The sequence below is a fragment of the Camelina sativa genome, chromosome 18 (genome assembly GCF_000633955.1).
Source record: "Camelina sativa cultivar DH55 chromosome 18, Cs, whole genome shotgun sequence".
Lineage (NCBI taxonomy): Eukaryota > Viridiplantae > Streptophyta > Magnoliopsida > Brassicales > Brassicaceae > Camelina > Camelina sativa.
This window is the reverse complement of record NC_025702.1, coordinates 14297389-14312536: the sequence shown is the minus strand read 5'-3', so window position 1 is coordinate 14312536 and position 15148 is coordinate 14297389. Positions and strand designations below refer to the sequence as shown.

Sequence of the window (15148 nt, the reverse complement as noted above, 5' to 3'; positions counted from 1 at the left end):
AGCTTGAGGCAGAGTTGTGCAAGTATGGTGCTGTGAAGGAGGTTAAGTTCTTTGATGAGAAAGCTAGTGGGAAATCGAAAGGGTATTGTCAAGTAGAGTTCTATGATCCTATGGCAGCTACAGCTTGCAAAGACGGGTTGAACGGTTATGCATTCAACGGTAGGCCTTGTGTTGTTGAGTATGCGTCTCCGTATTCTGTTAAGAGAATGGGAGAGGCACAGGTGAATAGGACCCAACAGGCACAATCTGTAATTGCACAAGCTAAGAGAGGAGGGCCTGCTGATCCTCCGAGTAAACCTGTCGTGGCCAACAACAACACCGCTATTGGCGGGAATTTCCAAGGTGGGGGAAATAGAGGATTTGGTAGAGGTAATTGGGGTAGAGGCAATGCTCCGGGTGGTAGAGGACCTGGTGGTCCAATGAGGAATAGGCCTAACGGGATGGGAAGAGGTTTGATTGGTAATGGTGCTTTTGGTCAGGGCATGGGTACAGGGCCTCCTATGAATATGATGCATCAACCAATGATGGGGCAAGGGTTTGAACAAGCTTTTGGTGGACCTATGGCCAGAATGGGTGGCTATGGAGGATTCCCTGGGGCTCCGGGTCCACCGTTTCCTGGGCTTTTATCTTCTTTCCCTCCTGTAGGAGGAGTTGGTTTACCTGGAGTGGCACCTCATGTGAATCCAGCGTTTTTTGGACGAGGGATGCCGATGAATGGAATGGGAATGATGCCTAATGCTGGTGTTGATGGAGGGCATAATATGGGAATGTGGGATCCTAATAGTGGAGGATGGGCTAGTGGTGAAGATTTGGGTGGTGGAAGAGCTGCGGAATCGAGTTATGGAGAGGAAGCTGCATCTGATCATCAGTATGGAGAGGTTAATCACGATAGAGGTCGTCCAAATCCTGTGAAAGATAAAGAAAGAGCTTCAGAAAGGGAATGGTCTGGTTCATCTGATAGAAGGATTCGTGAGGATAAAGATGCTGGTTATGAAAGGGACATACCAAGGGAGAAAGATGTTGGTCATGGTTATGAGATGCCAGAGAGAAGGCACCGTGATGATAGAGACACTGGTCGTGAGCGTGAGAGGGAACATCATCATAAGGATCGTGAACGCTCCAGAGATCGTGAGCGAGAACGTGATCGTGACAGAGAAAGGGACAGGGAGAGGGATCGTCATAGAGAGGGATCGTCACAACGATATGGTGGTGATCATCGTACTAGACACAGGGACGAACCTGAGCATGATGATGAGTGGAACAGAGGTCGGTCATCCAGAGGACACAGCAAATCACGGTTGTCTCGGGAGGATAACCATCGCTCAAGATCAAGGGATGCTGATTATGGGAAAAGAAGGCGGCTTACTACTGAATAAATTTCGGATAAAAGTAAGTAGTTGATTCTAATGGTATCTTGCGTTCCTTCATGTATCGTAACTTCTACCTTTCTTTTTGATGTTTTGCTTTAAGTTTTTCTGACTAATAGTTAGCTGTCTTTAAGGACATATTGTTGTCTCATTGTCTAAACTGTGTAATGTGTACTCAAGTAGATCAATGGTTTATACTCTTTCCCTTCTCTTTGCTGACTAAGGTTTCTGTTGTCTTCTTATATGTATAACGTTATGGGTAGATTGACTTTTGAGAGCTCCTGCAAAACTATAATGGAAGAAAAGGATGAAGAAAGAAGACCTCAGGGAAAGGCAGACTCTTGTCACAGAAAGAAGTCTCTCACTGGTGAAATCTCTTCTTCAACTCAGCTTAGTTACCTAGAAGTGGAAAGAAACTTGGCAAACGTTTGCCTTCTTTAAGTTATTAGAAACCTTACCTTTTGCCATTGTTATGTGAAACTTCTAAAGACCAGTGTGTTGTGGTGATGTTTTGGCCTTTCGGGTTTCCATCCATTTGTGTTTAGATGTTCTTATTTTAATTGTTTCTGAATTTGTTGTTCTGTAGTTGTATTAGTTACAGCCAAAATAGTTAGCGTGGCCAGTGTTACTGATCTTGTTTCTCCATGTTTTAGCCATTTGGGCTGTATTGTATGTATCTATCATATTGTAAGCCCTTCATCTGCCTTAGGATCATCAGAGATGTGCATCCTTTGGGATTATGTTTTTGTGATTTCCAAAAGTGATGTAGTAGAGATCATTCTTTTGTGTTGTTGTAGAGGAAATCTGGCAGCTCCTTGTACATAATAGAAAGTCATATTTCTCCATATTCATGTTTTTTTGTGTGGAAGTTTGTGGCTATTAACACATCCTCATTAATGACATACAGATTCTATTTTCTTCATTAGCACTGGCCAAGTTGGTTCTTCCTTGTTCTGTTGTGCTCTTTAGATATTGCTTGATTTCATTAGAATAGGTTTCTTTTGAGTATGCATACTCTCGTTATGTTCAATGTTTGTTTGGCTAAATTATCCTTTTGGGACCCTTCTTTCTAGGCAATCTATCTCAAGTTTGCATACTCGAGCTTGGTTTAGTTTGATTGAAAAAATCATTAATATCAACATCAATGGCCTCCCTTACTCTTTAATCAAAGCAAGATTAAAGGAGCGAGGGAAATTTGAACAAATGTCTTCAAAAGGAACCCAAAAATCAAAAGGGTGTTTAAATGGGCCATGAATCCTAAAGGCGCTTATGTTTAATTGTATACACAAACAAAGCTGCTTATCTGATAACATCTAACTTCTGGTCTTCCTCTCTCCGACTCTACCATAAGTTATATAAAAAAAACGACAATTCAAGACCAAAAAACAACCAACATATTACATTCTCTGATATATTTGCCTAATGACTGATAGGCAATGGAGGAGAGAGACCCCTTGACGATTAAATAGCAGCTAGACTAGATTTATGTGCTTTGTGATCAGGCTTTAACCTCCTCTGCACCACCAGATCCTCCAGCTTTCTCTTTCACTTTATCTTCTTCTTCCTCCTCATTCTCGGCATCCTCTTCTTCTCCTTCCTCATTATCGGCCTCTTCTGCTAGCTTTTTGAGCTCATCTTGGATCATCAGCTTAATAGATGATTTTCTTGAGGTGAGATCGATTTTGAACTTTTTATCTGAAAGATAAACCAGCAAGAATAAGCAAAGACCATCAGTGAAGAAAACAACTGCCAGGAAACAATCCCATCTGCTATTTACCAAGTCGCTTGAGGATGTCAGTGAATGTAGCCTGTCAGAACATGAAAAAGCAGTAGTTAGATATCTATCTTCTAAAATCAATTACTATAATTTCATGACACAGATTTTTCATGGTTTAAAATCCTCACTGTGTTGAAGTCGACCCCTTTCAAGATATCAATAATTGCATTTTTCAACTCTTCATCACTAGGCTCCTTGGTTTTGTCTTTCCCTTTTCCACCTCTTTTGCCTATTAGCAGATAAAAAATAATGACAAACACGGGATAAAACAGTGTCAGACAAAAACTAAGAGGCTGTGAAATATCGGTTTAACTTCTGCAGTATAAGACCAAGCATTAAGATTTCTCAAGCTTCTGACTAATCATGTACTCATATATGCTTTATTAATAATGAGAGAGATTTAGAAAAGCATGGTATGACCAAACCTGGTTTCTCTTTTGATGCAGATTTTGAAGGCGCCGAGGACTGCTCCTTCGCCGGTTTCTCAGTCTTCTTCCTCTTTGAGGATGCCTTTGGACTTGTATCACTGTCGTCATCACTCTTTTTCCTTTTACCTGCTGAGCGCTTCTGAGTAGCTTTCTTTGGTGGACTAGATTTCGCAGGGACTGCAGTTTTCTTGCTTCTCGATTTCCCTGATGATTCTTTCTTTNTTACCAAGTCGCTTGAGGATGTCAGTGAATGTAGCCTGTCAGAACATGAAAAAGCAGTAGTTAGATATCTATCTTCTAAAATCAATTACTATAATTTCATGACACAGATTTTTCATGGTTTAAAATCCTCACTGTGTTGAAGTCGACCCCTTTCAAGATATCAATAATTGCATTTTTCAACTCTTCATCACTAGGCTCCTTGGTTTTGTCTTTCCCTTTTCCACCTCTTTTGCCTATTAGCAGATAAAAAATAATGACAAACACGGGATAAAACAGTGTCAGACAAAAACTAAGAGGCTGTGAAATATCGGTTTAACTTCTGCAGTATAAGACCAAGCATTAAGATTTCTCAAGCTTCTGACTAATCATGTACTCATATATGCTTTATTAATAATGAGAGAGATTTAGAAAAGCATGGTATGACCAAACCTGGTTTCTCTTTTGATGCAGATTTTGAAGGCGCCGAGGACTGCTCCTTCGCCGGTTTCTCAGTCTTCTTCCTCTTTGAGGATGCCTTTGGACTTGTATCACTGTCGTCATCACTCTTTTTCCTTTTACCTGCTGAGCGCTTCTGAGTAGCTTTCTTTGGTGGACTAGATTTCGCAGGGACTGCAGTTTTCTTGCTTCTCGATTTCCCTGATGATTCTTTCTTTTTAGATGGAGTCCTAGAACCACGTTTCTTCTTTTGAGTTTCTTCCTCTGACTCCTCCTCAGATTCAACTTTGTCCTCACTTTCAGAAGGCAGAGGCGCCTCGTCCTCAGATTTATCAGGAATCCCATTTTTATTCTCCTCCTCTTCATTAACTTCATCTTCCTCCTCTACCTCCTGCTCTTTCTCTTCTTCTTCTTCTTCTTCTTCCTCTTTCTCTTCTTCAGACTCATCATCAGAATGAGGTAAACTCTTTTTCTTAGTCCTTGTTGCTTCCTCGGCCTTTTTTTGGCTCTGTAAAGAACACAAAAAAAAACTGATCAGATTTCAGGTACTTGGACTAGACACAAGAACACAGGGAAATGAAAAACAGCTACACATGCATCAACCAATACAAACATTCTCTCCACAGTCCACAGTTTCTAACACAAGGATTTAAACCTCCAGTTTTAAGCTATTGCCTGATACCTTTGCTGATCGTTTGGAAGATGAGTTTCCAGCTGCAGGTGAACTTTTCTTAGGAGTTCTTTTGCGCTTCACACCCTTTTCAGTAGGAAAAAAAAAGTTTTAGTATGCAGAATATATTTTTAGGCTCAGAAACGGAAAGGGTTTCAACACCAAAGTAACCTTGTCTTTCTCATTAAGAAGAACATCACTTGTCGCATGAGGTTTCTCCAAAAACTCAAGCAGCTTCGTAACAATGTCTTCCTACATTGGAGGAAAAGTACCAAACAGTCAGTTGCCAAGTTGATTACATGGGAAAAATAAAGAGGATTGACCACTAACATGATGCTCATTCAATCATGACAGTAAAAGTAGCTCCAAAAAACGAAACTTAGAAATGAAATGAGTAGCCATAATAACCTTCTTTGCTGTAGCCTTAGCAACTGATATGTCAAATATTTCACAAAACTCCAGCAATTTTTCTTTGTTGTTTTTGTCAAGCTTCTCTTTTACTTTCAATTTTGCCTTTTCCTGCCAAATATCATTTGAGAAAATTCTGTAAGAAATATGAGAAGAGCTTATGTAGAACAATCTTAATGTGTTGTCTCGCAGACCTCATCTCCTTGCCATTTGTAACCAGAAAAGCGCAATATGTTCGTCTTGACCTGAGTAGCCTGTCAAAGCAAGAAAATCGAGCCACATATAAACATGATTAGCAGACTCTCTGTAATTTTAAGGAAACCACAAAAACTTTAAATATCTATTGGAGTGGCTATATGAAAGAGATGCTAACTTTTCCTCTCCTCCCACCGAATAGAATTTGGTGTAGCTGCTTGAAAACTTCATCAGACTTCTTCCTTGATATCTTGTAAGCAACTGCAGAGAAAAATACAAGTTATCAACTTCATATCAAGTGCAGATGAGAAAAATCTAGTCACTAAAACCAAAAGAAAAACATCTCACAAAAAAAGGAGTGACAAAGCCAGAAAAAAAAAACAAAAATCTAGAGATAAGAAAATCAAGCGTAAGCAGTCAGAAAGAGCACTCCAGTAATAGTAAAAGGACTATGTGCTCAAGCAAATCCTTAGAGAAGCTAAAGCTGAAAAGACTGTTCAACACAACTAAATTAGGCTGAGAGGAACTTTAAAGATATATATTTAGAATATGAACATACCATTGGGGATATCTTTGAGAGGTGTCCCTTTTCCCTGTATTGTCCAAAAGAAATTATAATCAGATCTAACAATACACCACAACATACAAACCAAACAAAGGAAACTATTTGCAAACCTTTTCAACATGAAATTCCCTTGAAGAATCTTTATCAATCACTGCAACAAGCCTTTCAACAGATTTTCGCTCACGAACAGGGCGATCAGAGAAAGGAGTCCTAGGTTCTATGTTCTTCGTTTCTTCCTCACTCTTTGTCTTTCCACGAGCTTTCTCAGTATTCCCTTTCCCTCGCTTGTTAGACTTCTTGATATCTTCAATTTTGTCTTCCTTATCATCATTACTCTCTTCTTTTTCATCTTCCTTATCATCCATGCTCTCTTCTTTTCCATCTTCCTTCTCATCCTCTTTATCTTCATTTTCATTTTCATTCTCGTCCTTACTCTCTGTTTTNGGTTCTATGTCCTTCGTTTCTTCCTCACTCTTTGTCTTTCCACGATTTTTCTCAGTCTTCCCTTTCCCTCGCTTGTTAGACTTCTTGATATCTTCAATTTTGTCTTCCTTATCATCATTACTCTCTTCTTTTTCATCTTCCTTATCATCCATGCTCTCTTCTTTTCCATCTTCCTTCTCATCCTCTTTATCTTCATTTTCATTTTCATTCTCGTCCTTACTCTCTGTTTTTTTGTCTTCCACGTTTGGCACATCGACTTCAGTGTCTGCCTCCACTTCCTCTTCTTTGTTTGCTTCCTTCACTTCCTCTCCTTTATTTGTTTCCTCCTCTTTCCCCTCATCATTTTCCTTCGATGCCTCTTTTTTGTTATTTTCATCCACATTATCCACCTTTTCATCCTCATTGACATCGTCCCCCTTGTCTCCACTGACCAGCTTTTCTTCCTCTTTGATGTCTCCCTTATTCCCTTGTTCGTTTCCATTCACTTGCCTTCCTTCTAGTTTCTCCTCCTTTGATTCTTTCTCAGTTTTCTCTTGGTCTCCTTCTGTTGTATCTATCTTCATCTTTTGATTTTCGTTGTCTTTCATATCTTTCTTGTCATCAGACTCCACATTTTCCTTCATTACAGTATCTTCCTCAATGGCACCTCCAGAAACACCATCATCAGCTTTCGACTTCTTGTCATCTGTGTCTTCATCCATTTTATCAGCTTCTGGTTGTCCCTTGTCTTCGTCCTTTTCAGCCGTCTCCAGTGGTTCCTTGTCTCCGTTGACATCTTTTTCTTCTGATTTTTCAGTCTCAGCTTTCTCTTCTTTTTCTGTAACCTCCACCTCTTTATGTTCCGTCTCACTTTTTCCTTCATGTTGCTTAATCTCATCATCTATCTCCATTTTCTGAGGTCCAGTATCCTCAGCTTTCTTATCTTCCTGTGCTTCCTTGCCACTAGCTTTCTCCTGCACTTCTTTTCCACTGATTGCATCTGATGTCTTCGGAAGAGAACTAGTCCCATTTGCTGTTGGCTCCACAGAGACTATTGTATCTTCTTCCCCCATTGCTAACCCAGTGTGCAGTAGATCTTAAAGCCAGAAACACCAGACCGCTGTGGAAAATACAAGAGTAGTGTTAAAAACTTACACAATAGGGACAGACGGTGTAATATCTCTTGACACAATTTTAGACATTCATGAAACAAAAGTCAAGCCAAAGAAGGGTTACATAACCCAAAACAAGTTCCACCAGCAAAGAAACTGAATGTGCAAGAATAACAAGAGAATTCAAAGAAGGAACAAACTCATAGCAACAGATAACTAAATAAACCTTCAAGAGGAATTGAATGAGAAAAAAGATCCAATTTTTAATGAATATAGACATCAAAGCAAGTTCTTAATGATTCAGTCCAAAGCTAAAAAGAAGGGTAACCAAAAAAAATCCTCAATTTGTGAACTTTCTGGGAAGGAAAAAACATAGATTTAGATCCAAACCACAACCAACCACGATGTGTAACTCAAGAAGAATCAACGAGCTCATAAAGATTAGTCCCTCAAAAACTTCAAAATTCGTATGTTTCTCAACTAAACTAACACAAAATCCACAAATCAAAAAGAACGCAAAACACAAACCCTAAAAACGCGGCTTCAAGGAGCAAGACAACAACCAAAACCAAAAAAAAAAACTACATGCGAATATAAACGAACAAAAACAAACAAAACAAGCTCACAGTGTTCAAAAAGAATCGAAAAGGAGGAGACTTTGGAATCTCACCTCGCTCTGCTCTCTCTGTATCCAAAGGCTCTCAAAGCACTGAGTTTTTTTTTTTTTTTTTTTTTTTTCTTTTTTTTTCTTTTTTTTTCGAATCAGAATAAAAAAAAAGAGACCAACGCTCCGATTTCTATAAGGGATTCGGACGCAAAACCGGATTTTAAATACAGTTAATTGCCACGTCGGATATGTTGAACGGTTCAGATTTCGTGTTCGATACTCTCGTGGATCGGTGACGCTAGACAAACCCCAACCTCCGGTACTGTTTATTTGAGATTATCCTTGGTTATTAAGATTAGAGAGATCAGAGATCTAATAAAAGTCATGATAATTAATTATTTTAAGTAATTTATAGTCATTAGTTTGACATTTTTCTCCTACTTACAATACTTTTTAAAAAAAAAATTGATGATGGTATTAAATTTTAATGTTTATTAGTAGTAGAAAATACAAAAAACAAACTTTGATATTCTTATTAGTTATAAATATATTTTTTTAAGTTACGATCGATATTTAATAGCGAATAATATTTTTTTAGTCTGTATTTAACGGTTTTTCCACGTGTAATATTTTGTTAATGAAATTAATCTAGATACTTACTATTTGTGGAAATTAAAATATTTTACCAGTCAAAATTATCCTTATCGAATAATAAATAAATAATTTTTAATGAAGTTATGATCGATGATTAATAATTTTAAATAATTTTCAGTTTTTAGTCGTTGTGTGTTTAACAGTTTGTTTCTATGTACAATATAATACTATATACAGTATGTTTTACATTTTGACGATAAGATTAACTTTGATACTTTGTCTATTTATAGAGAATACTATTTTATTTGTGATTATTAGATATATACACATTTTAAAAAAAGTTATGATCAATATTTAATAATATAAAGTAATTCATAAGTGTTATGTTTTGCAGTTTTTCTTTTCTAATGATATATTTTAATAATAACATTAATTTTAGTCGACATTATCTATGCACAAAAAAAAAATAGAATAGATATTTAGGCACATTGTGAACAAAGTATCAAAGATATTCTAATGTTTTTTAATGGAAGCTATCAGAAGCGTTTAGAATTTTCGACCATGAATAATCGTCTATCTCAACATTTAGGCACATTGTGAACATGAACAATAGACTTCTCAACTGCCAGTTTCTACGAGATGTAATTTTCATTTTCCATAACACATATCTAAAACAAGACTCATCATGGATTTGAGACTGCTTGGACCTGTGTGTTTAGTAGTAGCTACTTCAGTGATAGCGTGACCCAGATGCAGGCAAAAAATACAACAAAGACACCACAATTGTCTTGACTATAATCGCCGGTGATGTCAATAGTGAAAAACTTGAGTCGCAGTTATTTTCGGCGGTACAATATTCGTCACTGTTAGCATCGAGCGACTCTTTCTTTCACGATTTTTTTCACTCTCCACAAATTTATGTGTTAAGTAACTAATTTTCTACCTATTTATTGGCAGCGATTGGAAAAAGAATGTCTGATATTTATCCACGTATAATTTTGTTTTTTCAATTTTGGTGATAACATTAGTGTTTTATTAATTAATCTTAGAAATTAAAATCGATATTTAAGACTAATCCAGTTAAAAGATATAACTAATTTCAATAAATTTATAATCGATAATTGATAATGTAAAGTAATTTTAATCTTACTGTATTTGACAATTTCCATATTTAATAGTGTGTGTTACATTTTGGTAATGGAATTGGTTTTGATGTTTACTATTTTTTTACGAAATCATAAGATTTATTTCCTTTTAGATATAAAGTAATGGTAACAATAATAATAGAAATAGTCGAAAAAAAATTCAAGTTATCTTTTTGATATTTTATTACTTATGTATTTAGCTAAAAGAATTAAGCAAAATGAAATATTGTGATTATATCTATAAAATGAAATATCATTAACCGTGAATCTCAACTTAACATCTTAGAGATAAGGTGAATGAGTTTAAGCTACAAAAATTTCTTATATATATATGCTCACGTTGGTGCTTTCGTTTTTTTTAACATCTTCTGATTAACCTACATAATGACTAACTTTCTTGTTAATCGGCTTCATTATCTTACTTTTTGCAAGATTGTTTCGATTAACAAGATCAAGAAACTCTCAAATTTACAAACAAGATTAAGATCAAGATTAGTAGTATTGTAGATGATTGCTATTTTTATAGGTTACCTACCGTAGGTATGAGATTAGAAAGGATGTAGAGTGACAACAAAGTGCATGATAAAGGTAAGAGTAATTAAATGAATCAAGAGCAAGGTAAGTAAAAGAAGTGTGGTGAATGAATTTATCATTGCCCCAATGAACGAGGATCTATTCTAGGCATATGAGAGAAGTTAGCTCCTTAGCGGAGTGCGGAGAGTCTTTTGACTATTTTCTTTTGCTTTATTGTCTATGATAACTTTGTCTCCATAAACATTGTTAAATCCATTTTTCACAAATACCCAAATCACACACACATGGCACGACTCACTGACAACACAAATGTGGACCAAACTTAAACTCTTATAAAACCTTGGAAGAATCTATTACACACCTGTTAGCACAATCTTAATGCAAAAGAATTACCACAGTTAATTAGTATTACTATATATCCATTAATTAGTATCCTAAAACCCTAAACCCTAATCACCAAATATATAACACTAATACATTAAAAAAAAATGTTGGATTGCCTTTGTACATTTGAAATGGAAAATAAAACACCGGAAAGGATGGTGTGATCATGAGATCTATTGAATTAGATTACATTCGTCTTTTAATAGACCCAATGGAGATATCAATCTCAATAAGATTATCTTCTTCCATATTCACATCATCAATCTCATCTTCTTGATCATCATCATCATCACCAATCCTAAGTCTCTGTCGACTTCGATTAAAGTTTCTCATTGCCTCTATAGTCTCTACTTCTTCACTCACAAGAGCAATCTCAATGAGACTATCTTCATCCTCATACTCATCATCATAGCCTTCTTCTTGGGATCTCTCAACCAAACATCGTCTTGTCTTTTTCTTAAAAGATCTTAGAAAGAAAAGAGAACTGGAGATGAACAAGATTGACATGGTTATAAGGAGAGAGGAGGAGAATCCATGAGAGCTTAAGAAACAGAGGAAAGCTAAAGATGCAATCAGGGTTACAAGAAAGAACAGCAATGACAGCTGTAAAAGCAAGCAACACCAAGAAAAATGCTTTTCATCATCAGATTTTTCCACCATTGTAGAAACTTTATATAAAAGTTGAAACAAAACAAAACAGAGTTTTTTAAAGAGAAGTCGAGATTGTCTCGTTATCCATTAGTGTTTGAGTTATGATGAATCTTTATCAAACCAAGCTTCACTCTGTTTTGGATCTTGATTTAAGAGGAGTAGATTATAAAGACGAATCTGAGTTCTTGAAAAGTTTCAGACAAGTCTGAGAGAGAGAGAGAGAGAGAGAAATCATAAAAGTCAGAGGAACCAAACAAAGAAAGCTTTATTTGTTTTCTTCTCACTCTTTTACATAATTACACCTGCAAAACTATTTTTTTCGAGAAAAGGGAAAGCATTGGTTTTTGTATGTACGTATTTGAAAAATAAAACACTTTGAACAATTTATAAAAAAAAGCTTTGGAAGTTGGTAAAATCCATGTGAAGCCCACTAATTAAGGATGATTGTTTGATAAATAAAACATCAAAAGTATTTTTTTAAGACGATTCTTTAACCTATCAGAAACAAAAGGAAACAGAACAAACGATGGAACTCACAACTTCCAACATCATAAACGAACATTAACCAAATTCATGCAGAGAACCGAACCAGTCGAGTGTGAGAGTGTATTATTAGGTTCGGTTAAGCTTATTTGATTTTTGATTGTGGGTAAGATCTTTTTCTTAGTTTTATGACAGTTATTAACTTCAATACATGTTTTTGTATATTATTAGATCAATGTAAAATTTAATTAAAATTAATCATTACATATTTTTGAAATGTTTAATCTTTCTCTAGAAGTTTGTCGTTTTTTGGTTGTCAACTAGGATTATCGATTTGATATTCTAGGTGGCTGATAAATATTCAACACATGAAATGATTATTCCTCTGTTTGGTTTAAGAAATTAGGGAATTGTCACTTTTTATATCTTTTAGGAACCTACCTTTTTCTCATGAAATACCCCATCAATAATGCGGTTGTTTCAAATGGTTCAGGATATCATTTACTAACGAAAAAGAAATTATCTAAGAAAAAGATATCAGATGAAAATCTACTTTAACTAAAGAAATAAATAAATCGCATATTATAGAGTTGAATCAAATGTTTTCCTATTTATAGAGTTTTTCTTCTATTGTTGTTCTTGTGCTTCCCTGAAATCAAATGTTAAGAGTCATTGTTGTAGATTGTAGTGAACTAGTAATTGCATATCCATTAATTCTAACTACAAAACGATAATGCATTTGTTAAAATATGAAACATAAAACAAAACCAAACCCTTGTTGTATTTCTATACAACACCAAGCACATGTAGTTTTTGTTTCACATCTCATTAATTGAATGGAAAATCATCTAAGATTTTCACGTTGTAGTAGACCACGAGAAAATGATTTACATCAAAAGAGTTTAGTTGATGGTTTTAAACTTTTAATCCATACAAAATTAGTGGATGGGTTTGAAGTGAATTGGATAATAGTTGAGGGTACTATATACATGCACCATGCTACTCTAATGGATCTCTTAAATGAAATCCATTGTGCCATTAATCCTTGTAGATTGAAATTTCTAACAAGGAATTATAGTTTATACTTGTTTTTTATATATATTCAGTTTTAAATGCATATGCAAGTCTTAAATACTCCACTTTAATCAAAACACTATAATAAGTTGACTGAGAGAACAATAATGTCCATTACATTCTCTTGTTTTCTCTAAATTATTTATTTTGATTATTTTAATTTAATATTAGATAATTGTTTGTTAGGAAAAAAGAAAAGTATTTTATGTAGTCCTGAATGTAAAAACAAAAGGAGTATTATTATTTAATATTTATCACCTCAGGAATGGAAAATGACATTAACAAAACAAAACTTATATTATTAAGGATGACGACCGCATGTCGGTTATTTGACTTATACTACTTGTGGTCGTAAGTGTAAAGAAATAATAAATTTTTTCTATAGTGAAGAAAAAAAAAACATTTTTACAACGATAACGATGTTCATAAGCAGAGGGAAAAAAAACAAAAAACTAGAGAAGTAAGCACAGAAGGACTGTGTGATTGTGTGAACATCATCAAATGAAGAACAACTGCGAGATCAGACCACACAGCTTGTTCCGAATCCGAGTTCGATCTTAAAATTTCTGGGTATGTCTTCCATCTTCCTTTAGTTTCGGATTCTGTGTCTGTCTAATTACGATGTCACTTTTGGTGTGTAATTAAGTTTTTTTTTGTATCATCTTATTTTTTAATTTTGCTCTGATTCATTGATACTTTAAAAAAGTTATATCCTAATTTGACAATCGATATAGCTCCTATGGTTTCTAGTTCTGTGAATTGACAAGAGATTTAATTGATCTATAGATCTTAATTATAGTTACTTGGTTTGATTGTAGAAATGTCGAACGATTCAGCTCATACGCCGTTGTTACCGACTGAGAAGAAGTTAGATACCATGGCTCAAGATTTCAAGGAAAACTCAACAACGTCTTCTTCAGGGAAAAAAAGATTGCGTCGCTCTAGAAGCGCTCCTCGTGGTGATTGTATGTACAGTGATGATGTTAAAACCGACGAACCTGAAGCTCAACACCGGAGTAAAATCCCAATGTTTAGTCACTTTAGAGATCTAAACCCGAACCTCACACGAGTGATGATGTTCTTGGCTTTATACTTAACCATTGGTACTCTCTGTTTCTACCTCGTGAGAGACCAGATCTCAGGCGATAAGACCAATGCTGTGATAGATGCTGTCTATTTCTGTATTGTCACGATGACAACCGTTGGATACGGTGACCTTGTCCCCAATAGTTCTGCCTCAATGCTACTTGCTTGTGCCTTTGTCTTCTCTGGGATGGTTCTCGTTAGTCGCCTTTTAAGTCGAGCAGCGGATTATCTAGTGGAGAAACAAGAGGCCTTGCTCGTTCAGACAGACATTCTCAAAGAGCAGCATGCTAACAAGTTGAGATACAAATGCTATGCTACATGTCTTGTCCTTGTAGTCCTCTTCTTTGCTGGTACGGTTTTCCTTGTAATGGTTGAGAAAATGCCGGTTATCGCAGCTTTCTACTGCGTCTGTTCCACGGTTACGACATTGGGTTATGGCGACAAGAGCTTTAGCTCGGGAACAGGACGCCTTTTTGCTGTGTTTTGGATCTTGACGAGCACCATATGTTTGGCTCAGTTTTTCCTCTACCTGGCTGAGCTAAATACAGAAACCAAACAGAGGGAGTTAGTGAAATGGGTTTTGACAAGAAGAATCACAAACGATGATCTCGAAGCAGCTGATCTTGATGAAGATGGAGTCGTCGGGTAAGTAAGACATCAGTCAGACATATTCTCTCATCTGTGTCCCTCTTCTTACCTTTGTCGTTTTGTGTGTTGCAGAGCTGCAGAGTTTATTCTATATAAACTGAAGGAAATGGGAAAGATTGATGAGGAAGATATATCTGGGATAATGGAAGAGTTCGAGTCACTCGATTACGATGATTCGGGAACTCTAACAACTTCTGACATTGTTCAAGCTCAGACGACGTCTTAGATTGAAAAGGTTAAGCACATGTTGCGAAGACGAATCAGAAACTCTGTTGAGCTATAATGCACACAGAAACGAAAAGCAAAGATTAATTGTTTGGACACTTTGGTATTGTGTGTT

General features: G+C 36.0%; 4 protein-coding genes and 1 long non-coding RNA gene across 10 annotated transcripts in view; 2 read left to right on the top strand and 3 right to left on the bottom strand.

Moving 5' to 3' along the window:
- LOC104761617 overlaps positions 1-669 on the bottom strand; it is an 892-nt gene extending 223 nt beyond the window's left edge. The window contains exon 1 of the long non-coding RNA XR_763254.1: positions 559-669. This is a non-coding gene — a long non-coding RNA (uncharacterized LOC104761617). The remainder of the gene's footprint in view (positions 1-558) is intronic.
- Positions 1-2088, top strand: part of LOC104761618 (cleavage and polyadenylation specificity factor subunit 6-like) — a 3631-nt gene extending 1543 nt beyond the window's left edge. The window contains exons 2-3 of one of the 2 annotated variants that reach the window (XM_010484727.2): positions 9-1389; positions 1631-2088. In XM_010484727.2, coding sequence (XP_010483029.1) covers positions 9-1376 — 1368 coding nt within the window. In that variant the 3' untranslated portion in view covers positions 1377-1389; positions 1631-2088. The remainder of the gene's footprint in view (positions 1-8; positions 1390-1630) is intronic. The other variant, XM_010484728.2, reaches the window with a different exon arrangement.
- On the bottom strand, positions 2576-8375 carry LOC104761616 (ABC transporter F family member 4-like). Of its 5 annotated transcripts, XM_010484721.2 has the most exons (14): positions 8273-8375; positions 6702-7610; positions 6178-6470; positions 6062-6095; positions 5681-5763; positions 5502-5561; positions 5308-5418; positions 5071-5151; positions 4912-4986; positions 4427-4737; positions 3570-3772; positions 3273-3373; positions 3145-3175; positions 2576-3062 (listed from the first exon to the last, which is right to left on the bottom strand). In XM_010484721.2, exons 2-14 carry the CDS (start codon positions 7561-7563, stop codon positions 2866-2868), a joined length of 2442 nt encoding a protein of 813 aa, XP_010483023.1. In that variant the 5' UTR covers positions 7564-7610; positions 8273-8375; the 3' UTR covers positions 2576-2865. The 5 variants fall into 5 exon arrangements, with proteins under 5 accessions (XP_010483023.1, XP_019095943.1, XP_010483026.1 ...); XM_019240398.1 differs by lacking the exons at positions 3145-3175; positions 3273-3373; positions 3570-3772 and adding exons at positions 3799-3829; positions 3927-4027 and having other exon boundaries at positions 4224-4737; positions 6178-6288; positions 6520-7610; XM_010484724.2 differs by lacking the exons at positions 3145-3175; positions 3273-3373; positions 3570-3772 and adding exons at positions 3799-3829; positions 3927-4027 and having other exon boundaries at positions 4224-4737.
- Positions 11021-11785, bottom strand: LOC104761615. The gene has a single exon (XM_010484720.2). It carries the CDS (start codon positions 11524-11526, stop codon positions 11053-11055), a length of 474 nt encoding a protein of 157 aa, XP_010483022.1. The 5' UTR covers positions 11527-11785; the 3' UTR covers positions 11021-11052.
- Positions 13468-15135, top strand: LOC104761614 (two-pore potassium channel 1-like). Its single transcript, XM_010484719.2, has 3 exons — positions 13468-13644; positions 13893-14805; positions 14881-15135. Exons 2-3 carry the CDS (start codon positions 13895-13897, stop codon positions 15032-15034), a joined length of 1065 nt encoding a protein of 354 aa, XP_010483021.1. The 5' UTR covers positions 13468-13644; positions 13893-13894; the 3' UTR covers positions 15035-15135.

Coding starts and splice junctions, on each gene's coding strand:
- LOC104761614 (XM_010484719.2), top strand. CDS start 13,895: ATGTCGAACGATTCAGCTCATACGCCGTTGTTACCGACTGAGAAGAAG. Junction 14,806..14,880: donor GATGAAGATGGAGTCGTCGG/GTAAGTAAGACA, acceptor TGTGTGTTGCAG/AGCTGCAGAGTTTATTCTAT.
- LOC104761616 (XM_019240398.1), bottom strand. CDS start 7,563: ATGGGGGAAGAAGATACAATAGTCTCTGTGGAGCCAACAGCAAATGGG. Junction 6,096..6,177: donor GGGAATTTCATGTTGAAAAG/GTTTGCAAATAG, acceptor TGGACAATACAG/GGAAAAGGGACACCTCTCAA. Junction 5,419..5,501: donor ACAAATGGCAAGGAGATGAG/GTCTGCGAGACA, acceptor GATATTTGGCAG/GAAAAGGCAAAATTGAAAGT.
- LOC104761615 (XM_010484720.2), bottom strand. CDS start 11,526: ATGGTGGAAAAATCTGATGATGAAAAGCATTTTTCTTGGTGTTGCTTG.